At 40.6% G+C, this 12873-nt stretch overlaps 1 protein-coding gene across 5 annotated transcripts in view; it reads right to left on the bottom strand.

Annotated features, from left to right (window-relative positions):
• nedd4l (NEDD4 like E3 ubiquitin protein ligase) overlaps nucleotides 1–12873 on the bottom strand; it is a 464330-nt gene that overhangs the window by 98766 nt on the left and 352691 nt on the right. For all 5 annotated transcript variants that reach the window (XM_060852432.1, XM_060852504.1, XM_060852582.1 and 2 more), the window contains 3 exons: nucleotides 8024–8085; nucleotides 4599–4698; nucleotides 2259–2419 (listed from right to left, as the gene is read on the bottom strand). In XM_060852432.1, coding sequence (XP_060708415.1) covers nucleotides 2259–2419; nucleotides 4599–4698; nucleotides 8024–8085 — 323 coding nt within the window. The remainder of the gene's footprint in view (nucleotides 1–2258; nucleotides 2420–4598; nucleotides 4699–8023; nucleotides 8086–12873) is intronic.

Below are 12873 nucleotides of genomic sequence, written 5' to 3'. Positions count from 1 at the left end.
AGTGAAGTCTTGGCCATAGCTATGATACCATGCTCCCAAGTGTCTATCTGTGGCCCCAACTCATTGATATTATTCCCTGGGATCCTTGCATTATGTTTCCTCTGCCTTCTAGACTCATTCATTTTAATATCAAATTCCACCTCCTTTTCTCTCCACTCTGAACTAAATTGTCAGGAACCCAGGCCCCTGCCAATTTTGTTTAACTCCATCACTGACAGCATCAGCCAAAGCTTCCCGCAAGGATATTGGTACCACTCCTGTTCAGATGTAACTGTCCAAATTGTACAGATCCCTTTCTTCACAGAAACGGTCCCAATGCCTCTGGAAACTAGCCCTCTAACCTGCACCATCTCTCCAGCCATGTTATCAAATGCTCTACACTCACTAATTTGTAGCATCAGGAATAATATGGAAATCGTTATTTTGAAGTCCTGGTTTACAATTTCCTATTCAGTTCCCTAAAGTTTGCTTGCAGAATCTGTAAAAGCTCCTGTTTATTCTACTCACTAATGTATGCCCCTCCAGACTTCGTTATCCCTGATCAGCTGGACCATTCACCAGGCCAAGGTTTGCATTCAGGGTATTCCTTCATGACCTAGCTGGCCCTCTTCTTCTGGGGGTCATCAAGCCCCTCGTTGCCTTAACTTCTTGAAGCTGTGTGGTGAACATCTTTTCACAGAAACACTACAGTGTGGAAACAGGCTATTCAGCCCAACAGGTTCACACTGCCCCTCTGATGAATAACCCACCCACAGACCCATTTCCCTACCCTATGATCCTATATTTACCTCTGACTAATGCATCTAACTTACAAATCCTTGAACACTGTGGGCAATTTTAATCTTGCCCTAACCTGCACATCTTTGGACTGAGAGAAGAAACTGGACCACCCAGAGGAAACCCACGCAGACACTGGGAGAATGTGCAAACTCCAAGTTGCCTGAGGCTGGAATTGAACTGAGTCCCTGTGCTGTGAAGCAGCAGTGCTAACCACTGAGCCACCGTACCACACAGCAAGGTAAAATGTCCCTTCTATGAACTCCTTCGCCTCATGAATGCACTATAGTGCCCTCCCACCCCCACCGACTGCACTGAGACAAAGGGGAATCCAGGATTTTGACCTAGCATTGATGAAGTAACACCAACATTGTGTCAAGTTAAGAACAGGAACAGGAGTAGACCATTCAGTTCTTTGAGCCTACCCCACCACTGAATAAGATCATGGCTGATCTGATTGTAAATTCACACACCCATGATAACTTTTCAACCCCATGCTTAACAAGAATCGATCTACCTTTGTTTTTAAAATCAAGAACTCTGCTCTGATTATTTTCTTAGAAAGTTCAATTGGTGGAGGGATTGAATGTTCAAAGAGTTGGATGGAATGACAAATACCTGGTTGCTTTGTTCTGAATGGTATCCAGTTTCCAGAGGATGTTGAAGATGCACAGATCCAGCTAATTGGAATTATTCTATTATGCAGGTGTTATCAGCAAAGGCAACTCACTGAAACTTAAAATGAGGTGATTTCATTAAACATACAAAAGGTTCTTATGGGCTTGACAGGGTAAATGCTGAGAGAGCATTGCCCCTCATGGGAGAGTCTAGGACCAGAGGGCATCATCTCAGAATAAAGGGACAGCAGTTTAAGACTGAGATGAGGAGGAATTTCCTCTGAGGGTTGACAGCCTTTGGAACTCCTTGCCACAGAGAGCGATGGGGTCCTTGTATATATTTAAGGCTGAGATGACCAAGTTCTCAATCAGTAGGGGAAATCGAGGGTTAATGGGAAAGGTCAACAAAGTGGACGCGAGGCATGTTGTTAGATCACCATGACACCAATGAATGGTAGAGTAGGCTTGAGGGACCAAATGGCCTACTCCTGTTCCTATTTGTTATGATCTTATGTTCTTGATCTGCACCACGCAGATGGTGTCAAGGCTTTGGGTAGTCTCAGAGTGTGTTTCCCTTTATAGTTAGCAATTCAACCAACTCAGTTTAAATTCTGCAATCTGATTAGTAAGAATTCTCACTGTCGAACCTCTGACACAACACCAAAGATCCTCTGTAAAGGATGCTGTGTTACACCCGGCACCAAATTACTGCTAGTCTCCATGTAGAATCCCACAATGTTGCATTTGTCAGTAAGCTTTACTTTCTCTGCTGAGTACAATCGCCAAGCCATTGTCACTTAAATGGATTGAGTCATCAAATACTTTTAGAACAAAGTAAGCTCAAACAGACGATAGACAACTTACACTAAACTTGGTCGCTGCCACTGTGTAGTTCTGTTATTGTGATTCACATAGTATGTCCGACCCAAGTTGTCAGTCTTCTCTTCCCAGCCAGGCGGCAGTGGTGGTAGCGGTTGCTCGCGTTGTGTACCTGAATCATTGGGGTCAACCATATCCCAGGCACGCTTAACAGCATTGAAAAGAAAATGGAAAGTATTAATGAACCAATACAAGAGTAATATTGCAGCATTTCTGTGGTGGGAATAAGAGAGTTCCTACTGAATTCTCTCTTTTGATGGACTTAAGAAGTTGGAGAAGTACAAGACAGAGAAAAGAATCTGTGATTGACTGGGACGTTGTCAAGGCTGGAGAGTTTCATTTATGAAGAGAGATTGGACAGCTTGGGGTAATTTTCCTCAGAGTAGACAAGATTGAGAAGAGACATGATTGAGATATATAAGATTATGTGGAGCACAGATAAGGTATGCAGGAAGAAACCTGCCCTGTTGAATGAGGGATCAATGACAAGATGTATGGCAATTGATGAAGGTTTAGTGAGGAGAGAAAAAAAAACTTTTTTATTCAGAGGATGAGAATTTGGAACTCCCTGAATGTGGAAGGTGGCACAGACAGAAACATTGAAGTAGTATTTGGTTTCCCCAAAGTAGTAGTATGGCACGGTGGCTCAGTGGTTAGTACTACTGCCTCACAGCACCAGGGACCACAGTTCGATTCCAGCCTTGGGCGATTGTCCGTGTGTAGTTTGCACATTCTTCCTGTGTCTGCATGGGTTTCCTTTAAAGTCCAAAGATGTGCAGGCCAGGTGAATTGGGCATGGTGTTAGGTTAGGTGCATTAGTCAGGGCAAATACAGCACAATAGGGTAGGGGAATGGGTCAATGTGGGCCAAGTGGCCTGTTTCTACACCGTAGGGGCTCTATGATTTAGGTATGTAGTTGCGTGCCATTAAGGGACAAAGTGTTGGTAAGTGGGATTATAATAGTTCCATTAGAATGATTTGTTCTTGGTCATAAAACTGTAACGGGTTATAATCTCCTTTAGAAAACCCTCAATACTCATTTATTTGAAATCAAGACTAATTGCATGATTGTCCACCTGCAGGACATTGTGAACGCATGCATAGGAATAGTTCTACCACTCCATTTGATCGTGGCATATCCGTATAGCAATTCCATTTATCTTGCTCCATTTCCGAAGAAACTTTAACCTCATGTACTATCAGTCACCACCTTCGATAGTAATATCAATTTAAATTTTGAGAGCCAGGCTCCAGATTTCAATTTCCTTTTAATGTGTAGAAGTACCACCTGACATAATTTCCCAATCACCAAGCTGTAATATCAAGAGTTTTCATTCTGCACAGTCTCCCACTGGTTAATCAGTATTTTTTTCTCAGACCTTCAAAACAATGGAAAGCTTACCTTGTTTAGTTTTTTTTTCTCTACATACTTTGGGTTATTGAAATGCAAGTGTATTATAATTTAAGACTATAAATCATGAATGGCTTTGCATTTTTAAAAAATAGTATGTTACAATACATGGTTCATCACCTTATTTTCACCACAAAGTATCGAGAAAAACCACTGCTCTCCGAGTGTACAGAGGTAACCAGTCATCCCTATATACAATGAGCTAGCCCACCTGGAATTTTAAGCTGTGACGAATGAACAGTCATTTCTATGACTCAGATCGAGTGTAAGAAGAAAAGCATACTTCCGAGTAATTTGGCTCTGTTAAATAGCTATCTATTTCTGATAATGAGCATTGCATATTTACATTAATAGTGTATAGCTGAGATAGAAACTGAATCAGAGTTCAAAAGAAACCATGAGTAAGATCACAAAGCTTTGTGGCTTACATCTGAAATACCAATCACATAAATACAGCTACGTGCACTGCATATCCATTAAGCAACAAACTCCACACAGTTTACACAAAATCTTGCTGATTTCTTTAATTCCCTATGAAAAGAAAGTTCTCTGACCTCAATAGGCAATTACACAATTTTCCAAAATATTTAGCTAAAACATACAACTTCCACTATATCTGATGCTTTCTGCAACCCCAGTCATGAGAGAAAACACAATGACTCAGAAGGCAGTCAACAGACCTTCTATTATTCTCTCACCTATCAATTCCCTTACCAAAACCAAAATTATTCTGAAGTTTTCTTTTAACAGAAATAATTAAGGCAGTGAGACTTACCTGGTGGAAAAAAAAATGAAATCAATCATAATTCTTCTTCAGCAAGTTGAGTGCTTTTAATTGTACTATATAATTCACATGTGCAAAAACCTACTGTCAACAAGTAATTGAATAAATTTCACAATTCCCAGATTTATACCTCAGATTCTTCTCTCTGTTCGGGTGTCTCTTCTGGTCCACCATTCCTTGGCAAGTAGGCCATCTTCAATCGCAGAAATCCTTTAACTCGGGATTTATGACTGGAAATGTAAAATTAAAATAAGTTTAATGCAAAATGAAATTGCTCTCATGACCTTTTGAAATGGTTTCAGCCTATATAATGATGACACTGAAAATTCTGTGCCAAAAACTACATCCCTTTTCTTTTCAAATTCAAACAAGATGAATAGAAAAGGTGAATTATTCTGAATGAACGAATATACAATGTACATTAGTAATTTATGATGTGAATGAAAAATTCTTATCAGTATTAACTTCCAACATTTAAACTAACAGTGGGATGATGTAATTTTAAGTCCAAAACATGAGAAGAAAAAGTAGATCAAATACAAATTTGCATTGTCTTAATCTGAAATATTTTATCAGTATGCTTAAACTGGAACATTCATGTAATTAATTAGCACATTCTTGCATATTTGAAACAATTTCCTAATACCAGAGGCCACTCTGGTCACATTTTATTTCCAAAATTACATGCTAACGAAGTCAGTTATGATAGAATTGTGTCATTCTACATGCTTCGTTATGTTTATCCAGTCTATAAGTGATCCATATAGACATTAACATAGAACATAGAAATGTACAGCACAGAACAGGCCCTTGGGCCCATGATGTTGTGCTAAGATTTAATCCTAATGTAAAATATAGTAACAACTTACGCATCCCTCAACTTACTGCTAGCCATGTGCATGACCAGCAGTCGCTTAAATGTCCCCAGTGACTCTGCTTCTACCACCACAGCTGGTAACGCATTCTATGCATTCACAACTTTGTGTAAAAAACCTAATCTCTGACGTCTCCCTTAAACCTTCATCCTAATATCTTCAAACTATGACTTCACGTACCAGTCAACCCTGCACTGGGAAAAAGTCTCTGGCTAAGATTCTAGGTTTCCAGCTTCTTCTGTACTCAGTTCTTGATCTCAGATATCAACTTAAGAAAAACTCAGAACCAGTGAAATGTGTACATTTCTAGCACTAAAGGCAATTTTTCAATCCCTTCGTGATTCTTCTGGCTCTTAGCCAAAACAGTATTAAACTCATCTTTCTGCCCTGCATTTTGCCAGATATCTTGATTTCCAATACTTTGAAAAAAAAGGCAATTTCTATCTCAACAACTCCCTCCGGCAAAGCATACAATGTTGCAACAGCTGTGAAGATATTTCAACATTCATCTCTGGTCATCTTTGGTCAATGTTAAGTTTAAAATCTCTCATAACTGACTCCTCAGAGGAGAAAAAAAATCTCTTAAACCTACCAAACTTCTGAACAATTATTAAAACCTCCACAAAATCCCCCAAGCCTTATCCTCTCCACTGCAATTTGCCTCATAATTAAGTATAGCTACTCATCCTTCGTGCGAGTGTGCACTGTATGACTTTAATGTCCTTTTAATAAAGCATCAGTTAGCACTAATCTCATCAGGTATTATCAATAATGTTTACCATGAAATGAGTCAATATCAATACAAACAGAAAATTGTGAGAAGATCTGATATTATTTGACTTTAAATTAAAGCCAGATAAGTAATTAGAATTCACCTTGTTCCTGGTTTAAACTTTCAGACTCAGTGATATTTCAAAGTTGTTTTGCAATTTCTAAGGATAGAACGTTCCAATTAAGCACTCCAAGGTATATGCAGTGAAATCTCTCTCGTGAAATGCCAGAGATGAAAATTCATATTCACCAAATACAATCTAAAACCATTCATTACGTTTTTTAGACAATTAAATAGCAAGATGCATGAATGGTGAAAAACGTTAGGGAGAAGTAATAAAAAGGTTGCAAAGGAAATCAAGCTTTCCAAGCTACAAGATAAATCACCAATATTGGATAGGGTGAAATAAATTTTGAACTTCCATGGACAATGAAAATGATGAATCCTAGAAAAAGTAGTAAGCCATTCAGTTCATCATGCCTGACTACTTCGTCTGGGACAAGACATCTATCCAAGGACAAGCCAAACAGAGACACGCACAAAAATTCCTAGAAGCATGACATTCCAACTGGAATTCTATCAACAAACACATTGACTTGGACCCCATTTACCATCCCTTGAGAAAAAGAACAGAAAATGACATCACCACAGAAATGACATCACTAACCCAAAGAAACCCAAAATGTATAAATAGAAAGCAGGAATCATCAGCAGTGCTTCGTCCAGAGGCTCACTGAAAATGTTACCTAGAATGGTGACAAAAAGTCTGAAAATGAACCTTCCAGCTTGGCAAGCAAACTAACATCAAGAACCTCAACTTGAGCTACAAATCTTCTCAAAACTCACTAACATCTTTGAAATGCCTGCTAGACTACTCAGACCTCTTGGCATCATGGTAGCCCACAAACCCACCAAACACACTAAAACAACAAATATTGAACTTGAAAGACCCTGTAGACAATAGGCAAAACTAATGTCATTTATAAAATACCTTGCAAGAACTGTAGCAAACAATACATTGGACAAACAGGCGGAATACTAGCCACCAGGATACACGAACATCAACTTGCCACAAAAAGACATGATCCACTCTCACTTGTATCTTTACATACAGATGAGGAAGGACAGCAATTTGACTGGGACAACACATCCATCCTCGGACAAACCAAACAGAGACACGCACAAGTATTCCTGGAAGCATGACATTCCAACCAGCACTCTATCAACAAACACATTGACTTGGATCCCATTTACCACCCCCCGAGAAAAAGAACAGGAAACAGAAATATAAATAGAAAGTGGGCCATACCACCAGTGCTACATCCAGAAGCTTACTGATGTTACCTTGGATGGTGATGAACTGTCTGAAAACAAACCTACCAGGTCAGCGAGTAAACCTACATCCAGAACTTCAACCTGTGCTACAATCTTCAGAAAACTAGCTATTCAGGTATTCTACCTGAATTTTGTGTGCTTAGCAGTGTGGGAAGAATCATGGGTTAATGTTGATCCTTTTAGTCACAAACTAGGGCCATGTTATGATATTTAAGTGGGGATATTTGGGATAGTTTTCACTATGCAGATTACTGGCATTCTGACATCACAGAAGCAAAACTGGAAAGCAAGGGTCTACTGTAAATGAAGACAAATGTATAGCTTGATAGGCAAAGAAAAATAACAACACATGCAAAAGTTAATTTTATACTTATTTAAAATGAGAAATGAGATAGACATCAGACTGCATCAAAATACAACAGAACAAATAACAAAACTCATCCTAAAGAACTATTGCAGAAAAAATTTGCAAATGCATAGAAGGGAACTGGAATGGTTATTTGTTGAATTCAATTCAAGTATTTCACTCACAAATACAAAAACAACACTATGCAATCTCAAATAATAACTCACCTCCTTGGCCTGAGCAGAAAGTCCTTAAAAGTATATGGCCTCTCCAAGGCAGGATCTTCTGCCTGTTTGAAAAATAATACAATTAAGGCATTAATCCTGTTTCTTATTTCATAAGGAGTTTTGAAATAAGGAGACTTTTGAACACATTTTTCTCAGTCTCACCTTTTTGGAAATGTACAAAGCTCTCAAGTAATTTTGCGTGAATACAAATGACTTAAGTATAAAGAAAACATGAATCTATGCATTGAACCTTATGATATTTACAAGGTTTAGATATTACGAGTCCATTTCCCGTGGTGTTGCTGTGCCAAGATCAAATGTCATCTGCAGGTGAAATGGGTAAGATGACAGGTTTAACATAGATAAAGTAGTTTTAAGGTGCATGGGTAGTTACAACATATTGCGTAACACATTCCACAGACCATTGGGAAGCAGGGGTGTTCGGAGAAGCAGAGAATAAGGTTGGAGCATTTAGGTTTTTCAGAAACATGGGCCGAGAAGTCGAGAGACTTAAAATTGAGGAGCTCTGCAAGAGCCACTGGTGGGAGACTGTAAATTATCGCTATATAAACCTGCCATGCGATGAGTTTGCATTTTACAGGCAGGTGTAGGGATTTATAATAAAAAAGGTTGATAAATCAGACAAGAAATACACACAGATATCAGACACTTTAATGATGCATCTTTTGGTCAGCATGCTCAACGGTAAAATCAGAAATTACTTGCTTTCAGGAATTTTGCAAAATAAAAGCAGCAATTATTTTTTCATTAATTTAAATATTACATAGCAGCACATAAAGTCATAATAAACAAAGCTAAAACCTAGGTATTATTTACAAGAGATGTACTGATACAGTCTTTTTAAAAATATTAAAATGGCTCCAATACAAATACTGGGGAAAATGAATTTTTCTGAAACAATTCTTTTTTTTAATTCATTTGAGAGACTTGGGTGTCGTTGGCTGACCAGCATCGATAGCCCATCCCTAGTTGCCCTCGAGAAGGTGATGTTGAGCTGCCTTCTAGAATTGTTGCAGTTCACTTGCTGCGGATTGGGCCATAATGCAGGTAGGAAAGGAGTTCCAGAATTTTGACTCAATGACTGTGAAGGAATGGCAGTACATTTCCAAGTCAGGGTGGTGATTGGCTTGGAGAGGAACTTGTAGGTGGTGTTCTTAAGTACCTTGTGCCCTTGTCCTTCTAGTTGCAAGCGATCATGCGTTTGGAAGGTGCTGTCTAAAGATCTTTGGCCAATTTATGAAATGCATCGTATTGATCGTACACACTAGTGCTGCTGAGCGCTGGTGGTGGATGGTACGAATGTTTGTAGATATGGTGCTAATGACGCAAGTTGTTGCATCCTGAATAGTTCAAGCTTCTTGAGCGATGTTGAAGATGCACCAATCCAGGCAAGTGGGAAGTTTTCCATAACACTCCTGACTTGAGGTTTGTAGATGACTTTGGGGTATCAGAAAGGGAGTTACTCACCGCAGTATCAGCCACTGTGTTTATGTGGCGAGTCCAGTTGAGTTTCTGGTCAATGGTAATCCCAAGGATGTTGACAGTGGGCGAATTCAGTGATGCTAATACAGTTGAATGTCAAGGTGCAATGGTTCGAATATCTCTTATTTGTGATGATCATTGTCTGGCATTTGTCTTGCACAAATGTTACTTGCCACTTGTCAGTCCAAGCCTGGATATTGTCCAGATCTTGCTGCATTTAAGCATGGACTGCTTCAGTACTTGAGGAGTAGCAAAAGGTGCTGAAAACTGTGCAAACATCGACAAACATCCCCACTTCTGACCTTATGGCAGAGGGATGGTCATTGATGAAGATTGTTGGGCATAAGACACTGCCTCGAGGAACTCCTGCAGAGATGTCCTGGAACTGAGATGACGGACCCTCCACCTCAGCCATCTTCCTTTGTACCAGGTATGACTCTAAACAGTGGAGTGTTTACCCCCAATACCCATTGATTCCAGTTTTGCCAGGGCTCCTTGATGCCATACTCGGTCAAATGTGGCCTTGATGTCAAGGGCTGTCACTCTCCCCTCATCTCTGGAATTCAGCTCTTTTGTCCATGTTTGAACCAAGGCTGTAATGAGATCAGGAGCTGAGTGACCCTGGCAAAACCTAAACTGGGCTTCAGACAGCAGGTTATTGCTGAGTGGGTGCTGCTTGATAGCATTGTTGATGACACCTACCATCACTTTACTGATGATGGAGAGTAGACTGATTGGACGGTAAGTGACTGGGTTGGGTTTATCTTGCTTTTTGTGTACAGGACATACCTGAGCAATTTTCCACATTGTCGGGTAGATGCCACTGGAAAAGCTTGCCTGGGGGAGCAGCAAGTTCTGCAGAATGTCTTCTGTACTATTTCTGGAATGTTATCAGGGCCCATTGTTTTTGCAGTATCCAGTGCCTCCAGCCATTTCTTGATATCATGTGGAGTGAATTGAATTGGCTGGAGACTGGTACTTGTGATCCTGGGGATCACTGGAGGAGCCTGAGATGGATCATCCACTCAGCACTTCTGACTGAAGATTCTTGCCAATGCATCAGCCTAATCTTTTGTACTGATGTGCTGGGTTCTTCCACCATTGAGGATGGGGATATTTGTGGAGCCTCCTCCTGCAGTGACTTGTTTAATTGTCCACCACAATTCGCGACTGGATGTGGAAGGACTGCAGAGCTTAGATCTGATCCATTGGTTGTGGGATCACTTAGCTCTGTCTATCACTTGCTGTTTATGCTGTTTGACACGCATGTAGTCTGGTTGGTTGCTTCAACAGGTTGACATCTCATTTTTAGGTATGCCTGATGCTGGCTCTGGCATGCCCTCCTGCACTTTCCATTGAACCAGGGTTGATGGTAATGGTTGAGAGGGACATATGCCACGAGGTTGCAGATTGTGCTGGAGTACAGTTCTGCTGCTTTTGATGGCCCACAGTGCCTCATAGATGCACAGTATTGAGCTACTAGGTTGGTTCAAATTCGGTCCCATTTAGCACGGTGATAGAACATAGAACTACACAGCGCAGAACAACCTCTTTGGCCCTTGACGTTGCGCCGACCTGTGAACTAATCTCAGCTCTTCCCTCTACACTATCCATTATCATCCATGTGCTTATCCAAGGATTGTTTAAATCTCCCGAATGCAGTTGAGTTGGCCAAATTAGCGGGTAGGGCATCCCTTACCACTCTCTGCGAAAAGAATCTGCTTCTGGCATCTGTCTTAAATCTATCATCCCTCAATTTGTAGTTATGCCTCCTCGTACAAACTTGTCATCATCCTAGGAAAAGACTTTCACTGTCTACCCTATCTAATCCTCTGATCATCTTGTATGTCTTGATCAAATCCCCCCTTCGCCTTCTTCTTTCCAATGAGAACAGACCCAAGTCTCTCAGCCTTTCCTCATAAGACCTTCCCTCCAGACCAGGCAACATCCTGGTAAATCTCTTCTGCACCATTTCCAATGCTTCCACATCCTTTCCAAAATATGGCGACTAGAACTGTACACAATATTCCAAGTGTGACCACACTATCATTTTGTATAGTTGCAGCATGATATTACAGCTCCAGAACTCAATCCCTTTATGAATGAAACCTAACACACCGTATGAGTTCTTAACAGCACTATCAACCTGGGTGGCAACTTTCAGAGATCTATGTACATGGACTCCAAGATCCCTCTGCACATCTACACTACCAAGAATCTTTCCATTGACACAGTAGTCTGCCTTCCTGTTATTCTTTCCAAAGTGCATCACCTTACATGTAGCTGCACTGAACTCCATTTGCCACCTCAGCCCAATTCTGCAGTTTATCCAAGTCCCCCTGCAACATGTAGCATTCTTCCAAACTGTCCACTACTCCACCAACTTTAGTGTCATCTGCAAATTTACTAATCCATCCACCTATGCCTGTATCTAAGTTATTTATAAAAATAACAAACAGCAGTGCTCCCAAAACAGATCCTTGTGGTACACCACTAGTAACCAGACTCCAGGCTGAATTTTTCCATCAACCGCCATTCGTTGGCTTCTTTCAGAAATCAGTTTCTAATCCAAACTGCTAAATCACCCTCAGTTCCATCCCTCTGCATTTTCTCCAACAGCCTGCCATGTGGAACCTTATCAAAGGCTTTATTGAAGTCCACGTATACCACGTCAACTGTCCTACTCTCATCTACATGCTTGGTCACCTTCTCAAAAAACTCAATGGGGTTTGTGAGACATGACCTGCCCTTAAAGAAACCATGTTGACTATGTGAAATCAAATTGTTGCTTGCTCGATGATTATAAATCTTATCTCCTATTATCCTTTCCAAAATCTTTCCTACAACAGAAGTAAGGCTCACTGGTCTATAATTACCTGGGTCATCTCTACTGCCCTTCTTGAACAAAGGCACAACACTTGCAATCCTCCAGTCCTCTGGTACTAAGCCTGTAGACAATAATGACTCAAATATCAAAGCCAAAGGCTCTGCTATCTCCTCCCTAGCGTCCCAGAGAATCCTCATAACTCCCATCTGGCCCAGGGGACTGGTCTATTTTCACTCCTTTTAGAATTGATAACATCTGTTCGTAACTAATTTCGAACCTTTCTAGTCTAATATCTCGTACCTCAACATGGTAATGCCACACAACATGATGGAGGTTATTCTCAATGTGAAGGCGGGACTTAGTCTCCACAAGGACAGTGTGGTGGTCACTTTTACCTGTACTGTCATGGAGAGATGCAGCTGCAGCTGCAGCTGGCAGGGTAGAAAGGATGAGGTCAAATATGTTTTTTCCCTTGTTGGTTCCTTCACCAACTGCCGCAGACCCAGAAGAGCAGTTATAT

The sequence above is a fragment of the Hemiscyllium ocellatum genome, chromosome 1 (assembly GCF_020745735.1).
Source record: "Hemiscyllium ocellatum isolate sHemOce1 chromosome 1, sHemOce1.pat.X.cur, whole genome shotgun sequence".
Classification (NCBI taxonomy): domain Eukaryota; kingdom Metazoa; phylum Chordata; class Chondrichthyes; order Orectolobiformes; family Hemiscylliidae; genus Hemiscyllium; species Hemiscyllium ocellatum.
The sequence above is the reverse complement of the archived record's forward strand: the minus strand, read 5'-3'. Positions and strand labels throughout refer to the sequence as shown.